Source organism: Nasonia vitripennis (genome assembly GCF_009193385.2).
Source record: "Nasonia vitripennis strain AsymCx chromosome 4 unlocalized genomic scaffold, Nvit_psr_1.1 chr4_random0003, whole genome shotgun sequence".
Lineage (NCBI taxonomy): Eukaryota > Metazoa > Arthropoda > Insecta > Hymenoptera > Pteromalidae > Nasonia > Nasonia vitripennis.
The window spans coordinates 818189-838498 of record NW_022279638.1 but is presented as its reverse complement, the minus strand read 5'-3'; the positions used below and the strand labels follow the sequence as shown (position 1 = coordinate 838498).

General features: G+C 37.2%; 3 protein-coding genes across 7 annotated transcripts in view; 2 read left to right on the top strand and 1 right to left on the bottom strand.

Annotated features, from left to right (window-relative positions):
- The window catches only part of LOC100113956 (syndetin), a 272371-nt gene that overhangs the window by 51238 nt on the left and 200823 nt on the right, over positions 1–20310 (bottom strand). The gene's annotated exons all lie outside the window — the stretch shown is intronic.
- On the top strand, positions 178–1847 carry LOC116417047 (leiomodin-3-like). The gene is made up of 3 exons (XM_031928123.1): positions 178–400; positions 666–899; positions 1522–1847. Exons 1-3 carry the CDS (start codon positions 385–387, stop codon positions 1770–1772), a joined length of 501 nt encoding a protein of 166 aa, XP_031783983.1. The 5' UTR covers positions 178–384; the 3' UTR covers positions 1773–1847.
- The window catches only part of LOC100679361 (SNF-related serine/threonine-protein kinase), a 738484-nt gene continuing 724467 nt past the window's right edge, over positions 6294–20310 (top strand). Inside the window, exons 1-3 of one of the 2 annotated variants that reach the window (XM_031928117.2) lie at positions 6294–8251; positions 9038–9196; positions 9292–9514. In XM_031928117.2, the coding sequence (XP_031783977.1) occupies positions 7243–8251; positions 9038–9196; positions 9292–9383 (1260 nt within the window). In that variant the 5' untranslated portion in view covers positions 6294–7242 and the 3' untranslated portion in view covers positions 9384–9514. Of the gene's footprint in view, positions 8252–9037; positions 9197–9291; positions 9515–20310 lie in introns of those variants that run through there. The other variant, XR_004227332.2, reaches the window with a different exon arrangement.

Below are 20310 nucleotides of genomic sequence, written 5' to 3'. Positions count from 1 at the left end.
CACAGTAAAATAGAAATATTGTAAAACAGTTCCTTGCAGTTGAATCCTTATATCATAAGTTTATTTAATTTAAATATATAAAAATTTGTCGTTATTTTAGCGCCTCTTGAAAGTGAACACTTTATCCCCTTCGGTTCTTCATTCATTTAGTGTACTTATTTTTTATTTTTAGTTATAGAATTAGTAGAAGAAAGTACATTAAATGAAGGCGCAATTAATGAAAAGGATGTTGCTAATGATACTAAAAAAGGACAAAAGTATGAACCAGATAAACATGTATAGTCGCATCAAATAGAAAAACAAATTATTGCTTCTAGTTCTCAGAAGCCTAATTTAAATGACCAAAATTAAAACAAAGAAACCACAGCACTGGTATATCAGCCAATGGTTACAGTGGAAGGTAAATACTTATTCTAACAAAAATATTTTTCGCTTATTTTATTATATTTTGCTATAGTTTCTAGGAGTAATATTCTTTTTTTAAATCTTTTAATTAATCTTTCTCAGAAAACAACTTGCGTGCGTGTGTGCAGTTACTTTTCTAATTTCCTATATTAATGTCAATGATGTAGATTAAAGAAAAAAGTTTAGCATTAGTGTTGTTTTAACGATTTACATAATACAACCACAATTTAATATTATTATTTTTTTAATGTAATATGTAGATGCAAGCATGATTGAGGCAACAGTCATTGGATTTGATGGTTCTGAAAACCTAATTTATGAAAACATACAATGTTATAAAGAAGAAATATCTGAACAAATATTAACGGAAGACCAAATTGAAAACATGAGCCTGAGCCCTAAGTCTCGATGTGCCAAAAATAATGACAGTCCATTATTGAATATGAACCATGAAAGTGAATCACCAATAGATGACCAAGAAATTGAAGGAAATGGTAAATTAATAATGCCAACACGAATTTATTTATTTACAACTTGTTGTAAATGTTTACACTCTTTTATTTTTTAGTTACTCAAATTCATATTATTGATGTTGTTCTTTTTTGTTACTTTTTCACTTCAATCAAAATATTAGAATCAACGGTATTCTCTATAGCACCTAATATGTATGCAATTGTAAAGCAATGAGAAAACGTGAATTTTATTTTAAATAATGCCTAATAGTTGCAACATTGCTAAAAGATTGAGTGCCATATGAAATATTTGGTTGTTCGAAAGTCAAATCAAAGTTAATTCATATAGTCATTTTTCGTTTATGATTTTCGCTGCTATAATTCTCCTTGTTATATCGTTTCATTGTGTGGCCTTGATTTTACTTTTTGCTGTTTTCACATTGTAAAATTTGAAGTTATTGTTTTTTCCGCACTAAGAATTAATAGTATGTTTTTTTATAAACCTTTTTATAATGCCATACATATTCAATGCTGCTATTCCATTTTCCGCGAGTAAAACAATACCGTGCACATATGCGAAGATCTGACTATTTTTTATCTATCCGTAATGTAATGCCTTTAGGAGTTTTAATTAATGTAATAAACTTACTCATTGTAATTTCAGAACAACGAAGCTCTGAAGAAGAAGAGTCTGACTGGTTACAAAATATTTCAGATTCAGAAGATTCAGAAGACACAGAATCAGAAGATTCCAATGGAGGTTTAGATACATCTTCAGATAAAGACAAAGACATCAAACACAAACAACAAAATAAAAATCCAACTAATAACAGACGAAATAATACAAATACCAAATACCAAAAACCAATTCTAAAAGAAAATAATGGCAAAGGTAAAATAATTCACCTATTATAAACCTATTCCTACCTACATAACTATTCTGAATCAATAGTACATCATCCAACAAAGAAAAAAAGTAGATTATTTTCGCTCTATTGAACGTGATTCGCAATTTAACTCTGCTGTAAAGAAGCACGTAAAACAACCACATGGTTTTACTACGTAGTAACCCCAACCAAATCACGTGGTATACTATTTACATAACAGAAAACTATAGCCATTTTATTAACTTGGAAAGTGGGGTCCAGAAAGTTCGAATTACGTGTGTTTAGAAAATGTCCGTATGTATATGTATATGCATGTATACTAGGGTAGTTCAAAATTTCCCGACTTTCGAGTTTTCTATTTTTAACCCCTTGAAAAGCTTAAATATATAACAAAAAATAAAGTATCCGCAAGGGGCGGGGGTGCTGTGCGTTAAATTTTAAAGGTCTCTACTTCCGAAAGAAAATTGTTAGTTTTCGCTTTTTTCCATATTTCCGTTTTTCCAATTTTTCGCGATTACAAGAGGATAACATTTTCTTAGGTCATCAGAAGTGTTTTTTTTCGATGCATTATAACCTATTATATAAGTTCCGACCCACAGCTAACCCAAGAAAAAATGTTACCCTTTCAAAATAGATCATTTTGGTCAATTTTGGACGAAAAATGAGGTTAATACAACAATTCTCCGCTCGCCCACTTTTATTTCTTCGTACTGCGCTCTAGGACGCTCCGTCCTTTAACGCTCAAACACTCACACACACTCAATTCGCACACGTTCTTTACCAATAGATCTAACAAGGATAACATACTAATTCTAGCTTACTAACTAACTTATTCTAATATACGCGAGTTGTCGCGTTGGCGTCGTCAGTCGATAACAGAGGGGAAAGGAAGGGGAAAGTTGACGATAGCGGGGTACGGTAGCGATAGCGGGATATACGGTAGCGATATGTACGGTAGTGTTGCATGCATGATGGTCGAGAGTCAAAAGAGCTCTCCTTGCACAGGAGGCCGCGGGCCAGCATAGCGCGTGCTTTTTACATATATAATACGTTATACCTAACGCTATTTACATTTTTTCTTCAGTATAATATTCGCCTTTTTACACTTTAACATTTTTACATTTTTACATGTTCGCCTGTTGCTCTTTATTTCTTTCACTCTACGCTTCCTAATTTACCCATTCTTCTCACTTTTTGTCTCCTGTCCTATTTCTATCTCAGTGCTTAATTTAGCCAATTCTTCGAACCCCCTACTATACTCACACATTTTTTACCCTCATCTTTCCCCTTTAGAGCTCCCTAAGTTTTCTTCTAGTTTCCTCTCCCCTCCATCCTTCCTATCCTAAATCTTTAATCCCCTTGACCTAGTGCTTATCTAACAAACCTTCGGCTTCTTTGCACACCCAAATATGCTCCGAATCTTCCTTTTCAATTCTACATACCCTACATATTACATTATTATATCCTTTATTCTTCGTCCTTTCTACACTTCCACACCTCAATCTATTCCATTGCTCTTTTAGCTTACCCTCCCATCTCCTGTCATTCCAATATTTTTCACATCCTATCTCCAATTTCCAATCCTTATTATCCCCCACAGTACCCAGATCTGTCTATTTTGCCCCACATTTTTTGGCACTTGTTCTGTCCTTACTTTCCTTCCCTCTTCTATTCTACTTTTGATATCTTCTAACCCTCTTCCCTCCTTTATCCATTTTAAAATATTACCATGCCCTGCCGCTCTGAATGCATCCCTCAGCTTTTCTCCCACTCTGTTGGATACCCATTTAGTACATTTCTAATCTCCTGCCATATATTTGGCCACCTGTATTCCTCCATTTTTAATATTTCTACCATATAATCCTGCTCTTTTTAAAGACTGTAACTCCATGTACACTCTTTCAATTTCTTCCAAACTTCCCCACCCCCATATTTCTGTTCTATACATACATCCCGCTTTTACTACTGCATCCATTAAGTACAGTCTCTCCCCTAGGTCGTCTAATTTTGCCCTCTTCCAGATTTCCCACTCTGTATTTATCTTCTTAACCTTTGCCGTCATGCTCTTAAGATGTGTTCCGTGCGTATTATTGGAGTTAAATCAAAATCAAAATCTTAAGTACTTGTACTCATGTACCACTTGCAGTTCCTTTGCCTTGTATGTCCATTTTTCTGATTTGCTCCCCCCCCCCCCCTCTCCTCCGCCCCTTTGAAACTCAAAACTTTTGTTTTTTGCTTATTAACCTGTAACCTATCTTTCTCACTAAACTTTTCCAGCTCCCTAAACAATGCCTTAGGATTGTAATCTCTCGTCTGTGTCAGCTTTCCACCTTGATTCCTTTTATAATCACATTCCACAAATCCATTCCTCATTCCTTCTATTTCCAATTTTTTTTTTTTAATTATTCTTTTACGGCTTTATTTTTTTTATCTCTATTACCGGCGCAGCCTTTCGGCCCAGCTGCCGGGGGCCTTCCACCACCTGTGTGTGGAAGTATTGCCCGATCCTATTTTTCCTCACTTTATACCTCACTTTTACACCATTCTTTCAACTACACTTTATACCTTCCTTAAATTTGTCCCTTCCTGAGAGACTTCTCCGGTGTAGGACGTATTCCAGACGCACACCTTGCTGGTTAAGCCAGCACTCTCTGCCCCTGCAGGGGCATCGGGTCTATCCCTCAGTGTAACTTTCTCCGAAGAAGGTCCCATGTTTCAGGGTCCAGCTCCTCGCCGGTAAAGCCGGCCCTCCCTGTCTAATGCATCGGTTCAGCTACCTACTTTATCGAACTTTCTACAAAATCCCTACCACTGCTTCGCATTCACCCAGGCTTGCGCCAATGAGGGAAGGGAAAACCCAGAATTGCACTGAAGGAAAATTCTGGGGAAAAACCCGTCTCGAAGCAGCCGGAGTCCAGGGTACTTTTCCCGCTGAAAACAACTCAGAAAAAAAATCCGAGTGAATTCACCGGGAATCGAACCCACGACCCCTGGAACGGCGTTGTTTCTGTGACTAGTACGCTAACAACTGAGCCAACGCTGCTCTCTTTTACGGTTTTTACCAAGCCTACCTTACAATCGATTCTACTATACTTTTTTCTTTTTTGCTATAGTCATACCATATGTCCTGTACTTTTATTTTTGAAACACTAACTGTGTTTTAAGCTCATTTTCATCTTCCTATTCCATTATCCTTCTTAACCAGTCTTGTATTTCTTATTCCCTCGCGTAGTTATCCTCCAGCCATATGTTCACCTTTTTTAGTAAGTTTTTTCCGTGCATAATTTTAATCTTATTGTCCATCGATTCTAGCTTTACTACCAAACCTCCCCTTATTGCTCTTATTTTCTTAATGTATATCTTAACCCTATTTTCTTCTTGACTATCTTTTAAATTTCCTTTTTGATTCTGGTCCAATCGTTCTCACCCCCCCCCCTGCCTCTTATAAAAATGTTTCTCTTTTTACTCGTTCTTTCTTCCATTTCCACTTCTTAATCCGCTGACTATAAATGTTTCATGGTTTATTCTCGTCTCTTTTAACTCCTTCTCTAGCCCTTCTATCCTATTTCTATCCCTTTCGCTTTTTCTCCTCAATTCCCATAATTCCCTTTTCCACTACTCCCATTCGTCGCTTTCCCTATCTTTGCATTTTCTTATTGCTATGATCTCTTTTAACATTTCATTTCATTTGTTTTCGTTTCTACCTAACCTAATCTCTAAATCTCTCACTGTCCTAGTTAAGCAAGCCTTGCTTTGGTGCTGCCCCGTTGGTTCCGTCTTTCCTTTTTTCATGATCCCTGCTTTCTTTTCCTCCTCTGTGTTGGTAAGGCTACTTCCTTGTTTATCCTTGTTGTATGCGTCACTGCGTCTGTCTCCCCAGGATCATTCTGTTTCTTCTTTGCCCCGTCTTTTTCTTTCACCTTTTCCTACTATGTTCCATTTGTTCCCACTTTATTCTTTGCTTCTTCCTCGTCTCTTCGTGCCTTTTTTATCGATGAATGCTCTATTTTCCTGTTCTTTACGAAGGTTAACTCCACCTCACCGCACCTATTTCCAAGGAATCTTTCCATTTGTTTACTCGCCTAACCTCTATTATTATCCTCCTTCTTTGTCTTCCTCTGCGTCTCCTGCAGAGATCATCTTTGCCATCACTTCTGTCTCCTTTCCCACGTTCCTTCCATCGCCCTTCATCTTTCTCTTCATTTATCCTCTCTTTCGGCTTCTTTTCTTGACGCCCAGTTTTGTTTCCTATCTATCATTCTTTCTTTGTAACTTTTTCCTCCTTTTTTACTCGCTTCGCTCGTGCGCCAACCCGCCCTTGTGCGTAATTAGTAACTTTTCGCACTCGTTACACAATGTACTATTCCAGCGCTTCTTTTTCCTGGAGCTACTTTTACCGCGTGTACTCTCTCCAAGCTCCATCCACCATTTTCATGCAGGTGTATATTATATATTTTAATTATTAACTATACTAATTTATTTTATTAATATATATTGTTACGATTCTTAAAGTACGGTTTTTACTAAGAATGCTCTTTTATAATTGTAATTTCGTTTAATATATACAATTAATATTTTATAAACAACTGGAAATAAAATGTTTTATGTTGCAGATAAGTTGGTAATTGACGAATTTGGAAAGATCGATCTTACTAATTTTAACAAAAATATTACTGGATCTCCTCGAGTAAATCTACAAAAGAAGGTTGTACGTAGAAGAAATTTAGAGATGAAAAGAGAATCTAAAGTGCATGTTTGCTTTTATTGCGGCGAACAAATAGTAGATAAAATTAAACGTCATCTTACAATCGTTCATAAGGATGAGCAAGTGATTAAACAAGCTTCATCATTTGAGAGCGACATACAAGCAAAGACTCTTACTATTCTTATAAACTTGGGAGATTATAATGTAAATGTTACTAGGACCAATGATACAGAAGAATTGTACGGAGTGAGAAGATTAAATCAAAGAGAGATAGTAAAAGGAGAAATTAATGAAAGTACGGGTGGATACGTATTTCCCAAAAAATATAATGTCGCGAATGCTACTGTTGCTTTAAAAGACACTCCCAATGGTCAAATCCCAGTTCTTTATAATTATGAATTACCTGAGGAACAAGCTGGAGATATATATGCTCCTTGCAAGTATTGCTTTAAGTATTTGAAAAAATCATTCCTCCGAAAACATAATTACCCTATAGGAGGTAAGATACAAAATTCCAAAGGAGTCTTAAAAGAAAGTGAGAATTTGATACCAGATGTCCTTCCAATAGCAAGCACGAGACTTCGTGATCTTGTCATTAAAAGAATGCATCTAGGTAAGATTAAAAACATTGTGAAAATTGACAATTTCATAATTATGTATGGAAATGATTTAGTAGATTTCTACAATAAAGACTGTGAAAACTGTACAAGCTAAAGATAACAGGTATAATCACTTATCAGATGTTCTTTCATCAAGAGATCATGCTAACCTAATCTGTGATTCAATAAAAGAAATGGCACAGCATAGTGAAAAAGATGGGTTAGTAGCAAAGGGACATAAAATCCCCGAATTAGTAACTTTATTAAACAAAGTTATTAAGTTTATACGAAGTTATTTTACAGAGATAAAACAAGATGAAAAGGAATTGGAACTAAAAGCGCTTAAAAAAGTTTTGAAAAATAAATTTCGAAATCTAAACAAAAAGTCGAGAGACAGCTTAGTAGAGCAGGCAAAAGAAAAACCAATAATAAAACTGCCATCGAAGGAGGATATCAACAAGCTGTACAGGTATGCTGAAAACATTAGACTTGAAGCCGTAGAATTTTTGAAAAACGGTTTTCATAAAAATGCATTCGACAGGCTTAACGAGTCTACTCTTATATTGATACAACTATTTAATAGAAAAAGGCAAGGCGAAATATCGCGGCTATTAAAATCAGACATAAGAGAATCTTCAATGTTTAGGCTCGATCAGGAAAGCTCGGGAGAAGAGTTCAACAATTTATCAGAACAATCTAAAGCTGCCGCCAAACAATATCTGCGTATATCCATATTAAATAAAAAGGGCTTGCGCACAACTGGACTTTTAATACACCAGAGGCTTTTGGAAAGTATCAACTTGATACTGAAGCTTAGACCTGAATCATTGAAACAAAACAAGTATGTATTTGCAAGATCATCTAACAATACCTCAATTGACGCTTGGTATGAAGCCTACAGAATCATGCGCAAATACGCTGAACATTGTGGTGTTGAAGACAGTTCAACATTAAGAGGCACAATGTTGAGAAAACAAGTAGCTACAATGGTCTACGCAGCAGATATACAAGATGATAAATTACAAGATTTGGCAAGATTTTTGGGGCATGAGTTGAAAATTCATCTGAATTATTATAGGCAGCAAATACCTGTAAGAGAAATCATAGGTTTAGCACCATTGCTTGAAAATGCGAAAGGAACACATGCGCAAGGATCACATGCGCAAGGAGATGATCAGGATGAATGTATAAACGACTATGAAGGTATTTCAAATTAAACTATATATTAATAGTACATTATGCAACAAGGGGAGAAAGTAGCAGATTTTTCCCGCGGGAGGATTTACTGCCAGAGCGAGTAGATTTTTCCGAGTGCGTTTAGTAGCAGTAATCATCCGCGGGGAAATTTACTTTCTCCCCGTGTTGCATATAGTATTTTATTCCATGCTTCATCAAAAGGTCACTATTCTAGTCTCAAAAGCGCGGTCGAAACTTTTTTTATTCATATCAACGATTTGTAAATGAAAAATTATTTTTTCTACTTTTTTCCCCGCAAAATTCTCATATTTCCCGCAACATTCTCATATTTTCCGCAAATTTCTCACATTTCCCGCAAATTTCTCATATTTCCCGCAAAATGCTTATATTTCCCGCAAACCAAATTTGTGGGAAAAATATGCTACTTTCGCGCCGTGTTTCAGGCTCGAAAAATGACCATTTTGATTGAGTATGGAATAAAATAAAAATCAGAATAGTCTACCACTTAATGGTTAAGAATTTATAATATATTAGGGGGGTGCCCCCCTTTATAGCATTGACTAGAATAAATTCTCTGTCACGCCTATCCGTGGCATTAGCAGTCCATTTTGGCACCATGAGGTTAGTGCATAAGCGCGGTGACATAAAGGTCCACTTATGCCACGGATAGGCGTGACCAAAGTGAGTATTTATGCCACGCAGTGATATAAAGATGATTTGCAATATTGGCCTTAGCACTTGTATAAATCTCCCTACCTATAGTTCTAGAAGTAATCAATTTATAAATTTCAGTTTCAGAGGAGAAATCTACGAAACCCAAGGAAAATAACTTTTTCCTAAAAGAGAAAATAGAAAAATTAAAGTCCAAGATCACTCAAAAAACCAACGATTATAAAAGGAAGAGAAACGATTCAGACGATGAAGTAGTGGACATCAAAGGACCTTGTAAAGGTTTGTATAGAATATGCATAAGTACACGAATTCGTTAATACATATTATCTTAATAGTTTTTAATTTGACTTAATTTAATGAATAAAATTTTCAAGTAAAAAAACCTGGTCTGATGAAGAAAGAAATGCAGTCAAGTCTTACATTAGAGATAACACGCTACCTCAACGAATCCCCACTGAATACTTAAAAGACATGCGAAATAAATATCCTATTTTGAAGGAAAGAGATTGTGTTATTATCAGAGCCTTTATTCACAACACAAAAAATAAAGAGGGAAGAATTTAGTCCCAGGAATAAGGATAAAAGTTAAATACTATAAATACCGATCAAAGTTGATATTCTGTTGATTTGATTATAAGAAAATCATTATTAGTTTTATAATACAGGTCGATTATAAACTGAAACGAATCTTATTATGTCTTCGTAACCGAAGAAGATATAAAAGTCTTGTATATATCTAAGATATAGTTGATAATACTATAAAACTCTGTTACAATGCCGCTACCCTAAGCGGGTCTTGGGCGTTGTCGTCCAGATCGGACGGGTGGGTGCCTATCACCACTACACAGCGCGTCCTTAGGTTACGGATAGAGGAACAGCCCCTAAGAAAGAGGTTAGCTGCGAATAAATTGAATAAGCAGCCGCGGACAGCCGATAGGAACAGGCGTGGGTGTGATGAGCCCACACTGTCGAACGCATTCATCTAGAAACACTACGCAAGCACCACAACAACAAAAACTTGGCACATCTCTTATCTCTTAATCTATCTCTTTCATCACACATTACAAAAATGGACAAAAATCCTGCTGCCGAGGAAGATGCGGGAGTGATGACAACTGCCCCGAAAGGGGATGTGTAGAATGATTCATCACCTGGTCTTACGCGGTAACGATGCCAGCGAAGGCGCGCTGCCTTGCAGGGGGGCGTTAGGATGCGAGAATGAAACCGTAGTGTGTCTGACGACGAATTGACACTGTCCTCGTCAAAGTCGGAAAGCTCTCATACTTAGTTCTAGAGAGGTATGGGGGTTATCACCCCTAGAACGGTGGACTCACTTGCGATCGGAACAGGATCCGAAGCGCGCGGGTTTAACATAACATCATGGCTCAAAAAAATCAAATCCGAACCAAAAGGGACTTAAGGGTCGGAACTTGGAATGTTCGCAGTCTATACAGAGCAGGTGTGTTTAAAGAACTTGTAAAGGAAGCTGATAGGTACAATCTAGATTTGGTAGCAATACAGGAATCGCGGGGGCCAGATGGCGGAGTACTAGCATCGGGTAACTTCACGTACCTGTATGGGGCCGGGAGTGGGGGATCTCTAGGCACCGGATTTCTCGTAAGCAAAAGCATCATACATTCGGTTAATAGTTACAAATCCGTCAATGATAGGCTCTCGTACATCATTATCGAAGGTGAATGGTATAGATATGTATTTATTAATGTACACTGTCCTACGGAGGACAAAGAAGAAGAAGCTAAGGATCTCTATTACGAAACTTTAGAGCAGGTAATCGACCAGTTCGCGTCTTACGACACAAGAATAGTATTAGGCGATTTCAATGCTAAAATAGGTAGGGAGGAAATGTTTAGGCCTACTATAGGTAAGGAAAGCCTGCACGAAGCCAGCAATGATAACGGTATTAGGGTCATAAATTTCGCGGCGGCAAAAGATCTTATAATCAAAACTACGTGTTTTAAGCACAAGAACATACACAAGGCATCGTGGACATCGCCGGACGGGGCCACACAGAACCAAATTGATCATTTCCTCATTGAAAAAAGACGTCATACTAATGTTCTTGACGTAAGGGCTCACAGAGAGGCAGATAGCGACTCGGACCACTTCCTAGTAGTAGCCAAATTAAGAGCTAGACTAGTAGCGAATCAAAATAGTAAGCGAGCAAATAAGGTAGAAAGCTTCGATATTGAGAAACTACGAGATAGAACAGAGCGAATTAGGTACCAGATAGAAATTAATAACAGGTTTCAGGCACTTGAAGAAGCAAACACATCACCGGAGGGGAATGACGAACCGAATAGCTTATGGGGGGACATCGAAAAAACGGTAAAAGAGGCCGCGAACAAAGTGCTGGGTAAAAAGAAAAAGCCAAAGAGCAAACCATGGTTTGACGAAGAGTGCGAACTCTGGTTTGAAAGGCGCAAAAAGGCTAAATTAGATAGCTTACAAAATAGAAGCGATAGGACCGTAGAAGAGTATTCTAACGTAAGGAAACAGACGAGCGCGATCTACAGAAATAAGAAGCGGGAGTATCAAAAGAATCTTATTAGGAGAATAGAAACTAACAGTAAGGAAAATAACCCCCGCGATATGTACAGAGGGATTAACGCCATCAGAAAGGGTTTTAGGAGTACAGCGCAATTGATGAAGGACGAAAACGGGGACCTCGTAACAAATGACAACGAATTACTGTCGCTGTGGAAAAATTAATTCGATAAATTATTAAACGTGCACGAAAATAGCGAAGAATTAGGGGACGAAATTCACACTGCTGAACCCCACGTGGAGGAACCGAGCTACCAAGAAGTAGAGGCCGCGATTAAAAAACTAAAATACAACAAAGCCGCGGGAAATGACTCTAAACCAGCTGAGTTACTCAAATATGGGGGCGTCGAGATCACTTTCAAAATCTATAAACTAGTATGTGCCATCTGGAAAAATGAAACAATACCCGAAAATTGGAAGGAATCTATCATTATACCGATTTTTAAAAAGGGGGATAAGACAGACTGCAATAACTATAGGGGTATTTCACTTTTAGCAACGTGCTACAAAGTTCTGTCAAACGTAATACAAGCTAGACTCACTCCATTCGCGGAAGATATAGTAGGAGATTATCAGTGCGGATTTCGGCGCAACAGATCGACGAGCGATCAAATGTTTACCATAAGACAGTTGTTAGAGAAAAAGTGGGAATTTTGCGAAACCACATACCAACTATTTATAGATTTTAAAATAGCGTACGATTCTATTGAGCGAAGCAAAATGTATCAAATTCTAGTACTTCTCGGTGTGCCGAAAAAACTCGTGAGATTAATTCAAATATGTCTGAACGGAAGCACGGGAAAGGTCCGAGTAGGCGGTAATGTATCAGAACCCTTCATGATACGCGATGGTTTAAAACAAGGGGATGGGCTCTCTAAGGTGCTGGTCAACTTAACGTTAGAGTATGCCGTTAGAAAAATGCAGGTTAGCCAGCTGGGCGCAACGCTTAATGGAACAACGAAGATACTAGGCTATGCAGATGATTTGGATATACTGGGGGATTGTAGGGAAACGGTAGCAAGAAACGCGGAAATCCTCATAAAAGCGGTGGAGTATACAGGATTAGAAGTGAGTGAATCAAAAACAAATCAACAAGGCATCTGCAGAGGGGAGGAAGATCTCAGAGTTGGGAATTTTACTTTTGAAAAGGTTAGCGAATTCAGGTATCTGGGTACGACCATAAATGATAGAAACGAGATTAATGTCGAAATAAATAAGAGACTCCATTCGGGTAATGCTTGCTTCTACGCCGTGAGTAATTTACTTAAGTCGAGGCTATTGTCTAAAAACGTTAAAATAAGAATATACAGGACAATAATACTGCCGGTGGTTCTGTACGGGTGCGAAACGTGGGCTCTCACTAAGCAGGCGGACAACCGTTTTAGGGTATTTGAAAATAAAGTCTTGCGAAAAATATACGGGCCGCAGAAAGATGAGGAAACCGGGGAATGGAGGAGACTACACAATGATGAGTTACACAATCTGTACGCGTCACCAAATATTAACAGAATAATAAAATCGCGCAGATTGGGATGGGCAGGGCACGTAGCGAGAATGGGAGACGACCGTACGGCAGCGCGTGTCATGAAGGGCAGGCCGATGGTAACGCGACCTCTAGGTAGACCTAGACGTAGATGGGAGGACAACGTAAAAGCGGATCTAGTAGTAATAGGACGGGTGGGTGTCGATCGGAGAGGTGCATCTTGGGTGGGGTTGACACAAGATAGAGCAGCGTGGAAGGCTTGCGTAGATGAGGCGATGAACTTTCGAGTTCCAAATGCCATGTAAAAAAAAAAAAAAAAATGCTATATAACTGTAATTGATTATAGTTATTAGTTTCAGTAACGCAAGATATAATTTCTAAAAAATTATTTTTAAATCATTAAATGATTTGTATGACATGATCTCGTATAGCTATAGATATATATGCAAAAATTGCCTTAAGTACATTATAGTTAAAGAAAAACGATAACTTATATGATTAGTTACCTTCATCAGTTTTTATGATACAATGATAAATCAACCAAAAAGAAATGTTACTTTTAAAAAAGTATTTTTGAATCAATAAATGATTTGTATGACGCGATCTCGTATAGCTATAGAAAAGTTGCAAAAGATGCCTTAACTATATTAACTTAAGAAAAACGATCTTTATAATACGATTATTAACCTGAAGTTTCTATGATAAAATGTTAAAGGAAAGAATGTTGATTTGGAAGTAATAATAGTGTAATAATAGCGATGTAGAAATTTACTCTTCTCAAAATGATAAAACATCAAAAAATTTTACATTAAATTAATACAATTAAAGAACATTCCACAATATGCATCTAGTCGTACCTTAATATATACCCGGTATATTATCCCTGATCCTTGCAATACAAAATAAGCTGGCGCGAACTCTTCGTCCAGCAAAGTGGTGACCCCGACTTTGAACACTCGCAATCCGCGAGTCATCGCGCGGCGCCATTTTCGACGCCGCGCTATTTCGCGAAGCCTCGACCGCGAGCTCGCCTCGGCTTCCTCACCCGGTGGCCAGCAGCTGTCACTCATTTCGAGGTTTTATCCAGCTCTCTCGGTCTTTACACCGACAAACTTACGTCTTTTCGCGCGGCCCTTGTCAACCGCGCTATGACGCTTTTATCATCTCGGACATCACGTCTTGCGCCGGCCCCTTTACAGCCGCCGCTTTTATCCGTTTCAACTTCACCACGTCTCGCATCGGCCATTATTAGCCCGCGCCGACGCCTTTCTTTTTTACTCCTCTAAGGCCCACGCACAGCCGCAGAGGACGAATCTCAGCGGCTCATCTACAGCCGGTGAGACCCACAAGCATCACAACATCGGTCGCGAGACCAGCGAGCAGCATCAACAACTACTGCAGCGAGCACCGACGCATGGAAGCCGAACACTGCGCCAGCCAGCATCATCGCTTGGACGCCGCTCCAATCAGCATTATCGCGCGGACGCCAGCATCGCCGACATAAGCCGTGCTTCAAGCTGACACCGGCCATTTTAGTCATTAGTAACAAAAAATAAATTTGCTTAGGTCAACGTATTTATCTGTTTATATGTGGATTCTGTCCTTAACGTGCACTAAACTTATGGAAATAGTTGCATTTTCAAGCTTATACATTTTCCATAGCGTTAGCCAGTTAGCTAACGTACTGCTAAATAGGCCAGAATTATTTTTAGTAGAAAAAGTTTTATGCAAAATGCGCAGCGATCCAGGAAAACGCAGGCACTTCTGATTGAATCATTAGTAACAAAAAATAAATTTGCTTAGGTCAACGTATTTATCTGTTTATATGTGGATTCTGTCCTTAACGTGCACTAAGCTTATGGAAATAGTTGCATTTTCAAGCTTATACATTTTCCATAGCGTTAGCCAGTTAGCTAACGTACTGCTAATTAGGCCAAAATTATTTTTAGTAGTAATAGTATTATGCAAACCGAGCAGCGATCTAGGAAAACGCAAGGACTTCGGATTGAATGATATGAAACAAAAAAAAAAATCGCTTAGGTCAGCGTGTTTTTCTTTTCATATCTACATTATGTGCATAACGTTGCTAGTTCACGCTTTTCCATTTTCCATAACGTTAGCCAGTTGGATAAAATACTGCTAATTAGGCCATAATTATTTTTAGTAGTAAAAGTATTATGCAAAACGAGCAGTTATCCAGGAAAACGCAGGGACTTCGGATTGAATGATATGAAACAAAAAAAAATTCGCTTAGGTCAGCGTGTTTTTCTTTTCATATCTATATTATGTGCATCACGTTGCTAGTTCACGCTTTTCCATTTTCCATAGCGTTAGCCAGTTAGCTAACGTACTGGTAATTAGGGCAAAATTATTTTTGGTAGTAATAGTATTATGCAAACCGAGCAGCGATCTAGGAAAACGCAAGGACTTCGGATTGAATGATATGAAACAAAAAAAAATCGCTTAGGTCATCGTGTTTTTCTTTTCATATCTACATTATGTGCATAACGTTGCTAGTTCACGATTTTCCATTTTCCATAGTGTTAGGCAGTTGGCTAACGTACTGCTAATTAGGCCAAAATTATTTTTAGTAGTAACAGTATTATGCAAAAGTGTGCAGCGATCTAGCAAAACTCGGGGACTTCTGATTGAATCTTTAGTAACAAAAAATAAATTTGCTTAGGTCAGCGTATTTATCTGTTTATATGTGGATTCTGTCCTTAACGTGCACTAAGCTTATCGAAATAGTTGCATTTTCAAGCTTTTCCATTTTCCATAGTGTTAGCCAGTTGGCTAAAATACAGCTAAATAGGCCAGAATTATTTTTAGTAGAAAAAGTTTTATGGAAACCGAGCAGCGATCTAGGAAAACGCAAGGACTTCGGATTGAATGATATGAAACAAAAAAAAATCACTTAGGTCAGCGTGTTTTTCTTTTCATATCTACATCATGTGCATAACGTTGCTAGTTCACGCTTTTCCATTTTCGATAGTGTTTGCCAGTTGGCTAAAATACTGCTAATTAGGCCAGAATTATTTTTAGTAGATAAAGTTTTATGCAACCTGAGCAGCGATCTAGGAAAAAGCAGGGACTTCTGATTGAATCATTAGTAACAAAAAAAAAATTCGCTTAGGTCAGCGTATTTTTCTCTTCATATCTAGATTATGTACATAACGTTGCACTAAACCTATGGAAATAGTTGCTAGTTCACGCTTTTCCATTTTCTATAGTGTTAGCCAGTTTGCTAACGTACTGCTAATTAGGCCAAAATTATTTTTAGTAGTAATAGTATTATGCAAAAGTGAGCAGCGATCTAGCAAAACTCGGGGACTTCTGATTGAATCTTTAGTAACAAAAAATAAATTTGCTTAGGTCAGCGTATTTATCTGTTTATATGTGGATTCTGTCCTTAACGTGCACTAAGCTTATGGAAATAGTTGCATTTACAAGCTTATACATTTTCCATAGCGTTAGCCAGTTAGCTAACGTACTGCTAATTAGGCCAAAATTATTTTTAGTAGTAATAGTATTATGCAAACCGAGCAGCGATCTAGGAAAACGCAAGGACTTCGGATTGACTGATATGAATCAAAAAAAAAAAAATTCGCTTCGGTCAGCGTGTTTTTCTCTTCATATCAAGATTATATACATAACGTTGCACTAAACCTATAGAAATAGTTGCATTTTCAAGCTTATACATTCTCCATAGCGTTAGCCAGTTGGCTAAAATACTGCTAATTAGGCCAGAATTATTTTTAGTAGATAAAGTTTTATGCAACCTGAGCAGCGATCTAGGAAAACGCAAGGACTTCTGATTGAATCATTAGTAACAAAAAAAAATTCGCTTAGGTCAGCGTATTTTTCTCTTCATATCTAGATTATGTACATAACGTTGCACTAAACCTATGGAAATAGTTGCTAGTTCACGCTTTTCCATTTTCTATAGTGTTAGCCAGTTTGCTAACGTACTGCTAATTAGGCCAAAATTATTTTTAGTAGTAAAAGTATTATGCAATCGAGCAGCGATCTAGCAAAACTCGGGGACTTCTGATTGAATCTTTAGTAACAAAAAATGAATTTGCTTAGGTCAGCGTATTTATCTGTTTATATGTGGATTCTGTCCTTAACGTGCACTAAGCTTATGGAAATAGTTGCATTTTCAAGCTTATACATTTTCCATATCGTTAGCCAGTTAGCTAACGTACTGCTAATTAGGCCAAAATTATTTTTAGTAGAAAAAGTTTTATGCAACCTGAGCAGCGATCTAGGAAAACGCAGGGACTTCGGATTGAATGATATGAAACAAAAAAAAATCGCTTAGGTCAGCGTGTTTTACTCTTCATATCTTGATTATGTGCATAACGTTGCACTAAACCTATGGAAATAGTTGCTAGTTCACGCTTTTCCATTTTCCATAGTGTTTGCCAGTTGGCTAAAATACTGCTAATTAGGCCAGAATTATTTTTAGTAGATAAAGTTTTATGCAACCTGAGCAGCGATCTAGGAAAACGCAGGGACTTCTGATTGAATCTTTAGTAACAAAAAATAAATTTGCTTAGGTCAGCGTATTTATCTGTTGATATGTGGATTCTGTCCTTAACGTGCACTAAGCTTATGGAAATAGTTGCATTTTCAAGCTTATACATTTTCCATAGCGTTAGCCAGTTAGCTAACGTACTGCTAATTAGGCCAAAATTATTTTTAGTAGAAAAAGTTTTATGCAACCTGAGCAGCGATCTAGGAAAACGCAGGGACTTCGGATTGAATCATTAGTAACAAAAAAAAATTCGCTTAGGTCAGCGTATTTTTCTCTTCATATCTAGATTATGTACATAACGTTGCACTAAACCTATGGAAATAGTTGCTAGTTCACGCTTTTCCATTTTCTATAGTGTTAGCCAGTTTGCTAACGTACTGGTAATTAGGCCAAAATTATTTTTAGTAGTAATAGTATTATGCAAACCGAGCAGCGATCTAGGAAAAAGCAAGGACTTCGGATTGAATGATATGAAACTAAAAAAATCGCTTAGGTCAGCGTGTTTTACTCTTCATATCTAGATTATGTGCATAACGTTGCACTAAACCTATGGAAATAGTTGCAAGTTCACGCTTTTCCACTTTCCATAGTGTTAGCCAGTTGGCTAAAATACAGCTAAATAGGCCAGAATTATTTTTAGTAGAAAAAGTTTTATGGAAACCGAGCAGCGATCTAGGAAAACGCAAGGACTTCGGATTGAATGATATGAAACAAAAAAAAATCGCTTAGGTCAGCGTGTTTTACTCTTCATATCTAGATTATGTGCATAACGTTGCTAGTTCACGCTTTTCCATTTTCCATAACGTTAGCCAGTTGGATAAAATACTGCTAATTAGGCCATAATTATTTTTAGTAGTAAAAGTATTATGCAAAACGAGCAGTTATCCAGGAAAACGCAGGGACTTCGGATTGAATGATATGAAACAAAAAAAAATCGCTTAGGTCAGCGTGTTTTACTCTTCATATCTTGATTATGTGCATAACGTTGCACTAAACCTATGGAAATAGTTGCTAGTTCACGCTTTTCCATTTTCCATAGTGTTTGCCAGTTGGCTAAAATACTGCTAATTAGGCCAGAATTATTTTTAGTAGATAAAGTTTTATGCAACCTGAGCAGCGATCTAGGAAAACGCAGGGACTTCTGATTGAATCTTTAGTAACAAAAAATAAATTTGCTTAGGTCAGCGTATTTATCTGTTGATATGTGGATTCTGTCCTTAACGTGCACTAAGCTTATGGAAATAGTTGCATTTTCAAGCTTATACATTTTCCATAGCGTTAGCCAGTTAGCTAACGTACTGCTAATTAGGCCAAAATTATTTTTAGTAGAAAAAGTTTTATGCAACCTGAGCAGCGATCTAGGAAAACGCAGGGACTTCGGATTGAATCATTAGTAACAAAAAAAAATTCGCTTAGGTCAGCGTATTTTTCTCTTCATATCTAGATTATGTACATAACGTTGCACTAAACCTATGGAAATAGTTGCTAGTTCACGCTTTTCCATTTTCTATAGTGTTAGCCAGTTTGCTAACGTACTGGTAATTAGGCCAAAATTATTTTTAGTAGTAATAGTATTATGCAAACCGAGCAGCGATCTAGGAAAAAGCAAGGACTTCGGATTGAATGATATGAAACTAAAAAAATCGCTTAGGTCAGCGTGTTTTACTCTTCATATCTAGATTATGTGCATAACGTTGCACTAAACCTATGGAAATAGTTGCAAGTTCACGCTTTTCCACTTTCCATAGTGTTAGCCAGTTGGCTAAAATACAGCTAAATAGGCCAGAATTATTTTTAGTAGAAAAAGTTTTATGGAAACCGAGCAGCGATCTAGGAAAACGGAAGGACTTCGGATTGAATGATATGAAACAAAAAAAAATCGCTTAGGTCAGCGTGTTTTACTCTTCATATCTAGATTATGTGCATAACGTTGCTAGTTCACGCTTTTCCATTTTCCATAACGTTAGCCAGTTGGATAAAATACTGCTAATTAGGCCATAATTATTTTTAGTAGTAAAAGTATTATGCAAAACGAGCAGTTATCCAGGAAAACGCAGGGACTTCGGATTGAATGATATGAAACAAAAAAAATCGCTTAGGTCAGCGTGTTTTACTCTTCATATCTAGATTATGTGCATAACGTTGCACTAAACCTATGGAAATAGTTGCAAGTTCACGCTTTTCCACTTTCCATAGTGTTAGTCAGTTGGCTAAAATACTGCTAATTAGGCCAGAATTATTTTTAGAAGAAAAAATTGTATGCAAACTGAGCAGCGATCTAGGAAAACGCAGGGACTTCGGATTGAATCTTTAGTAACAAAAAGAATATTCGCTTAGGTCAGCGTATTTTTCTCTTCATATCTAGATTATGTGCATAACGTTGCACTAAGCTTATGGAAATAGTTGCTAGTTCAAGCTTTTTCATTTTCCATAGTGTTAGCCAGTTTGCTAACGTACTGCTAATTAGGCCAGAATTATTTTTAGTAGATAAAGTTTTATGCAAACTGAGCAGCAATCTAGGAAAACTCGGGGTCTTCTGATTGAATCTTTAGTAACAAAAAATAAATTTGCTTAGGTCAGCGTATTTATCTGTTTATATGTGGATTCTGTCCTTAACGTGCACTAAGCTTATGGAAATAGTTGCATTTTCAAGCTTATACATTTGACATATCGTTAGCCAGTTAGCTAACGTACTGCTAATTAGGCCAAAATTATTTTTAGTAGAAAAAGTTTTATGCAACCTGAGCAGCGATCTAGGAAAACGCAGGGACTTCGGATTGAATGATATGAAAAAAAAAAAAATCGCTT

Excerpts from the sequence above, each read along its gene's own strand:
- LOC116417047 (XM_031928123.1), top strand. Across the intron at positions 900-1,521 it reads CCAAGAAATTGAAGGAAATG|AACAACGAAGCTCTGAAGAA; the intron begins GTAAATTAATAA and ends TTGTAATTTCAG.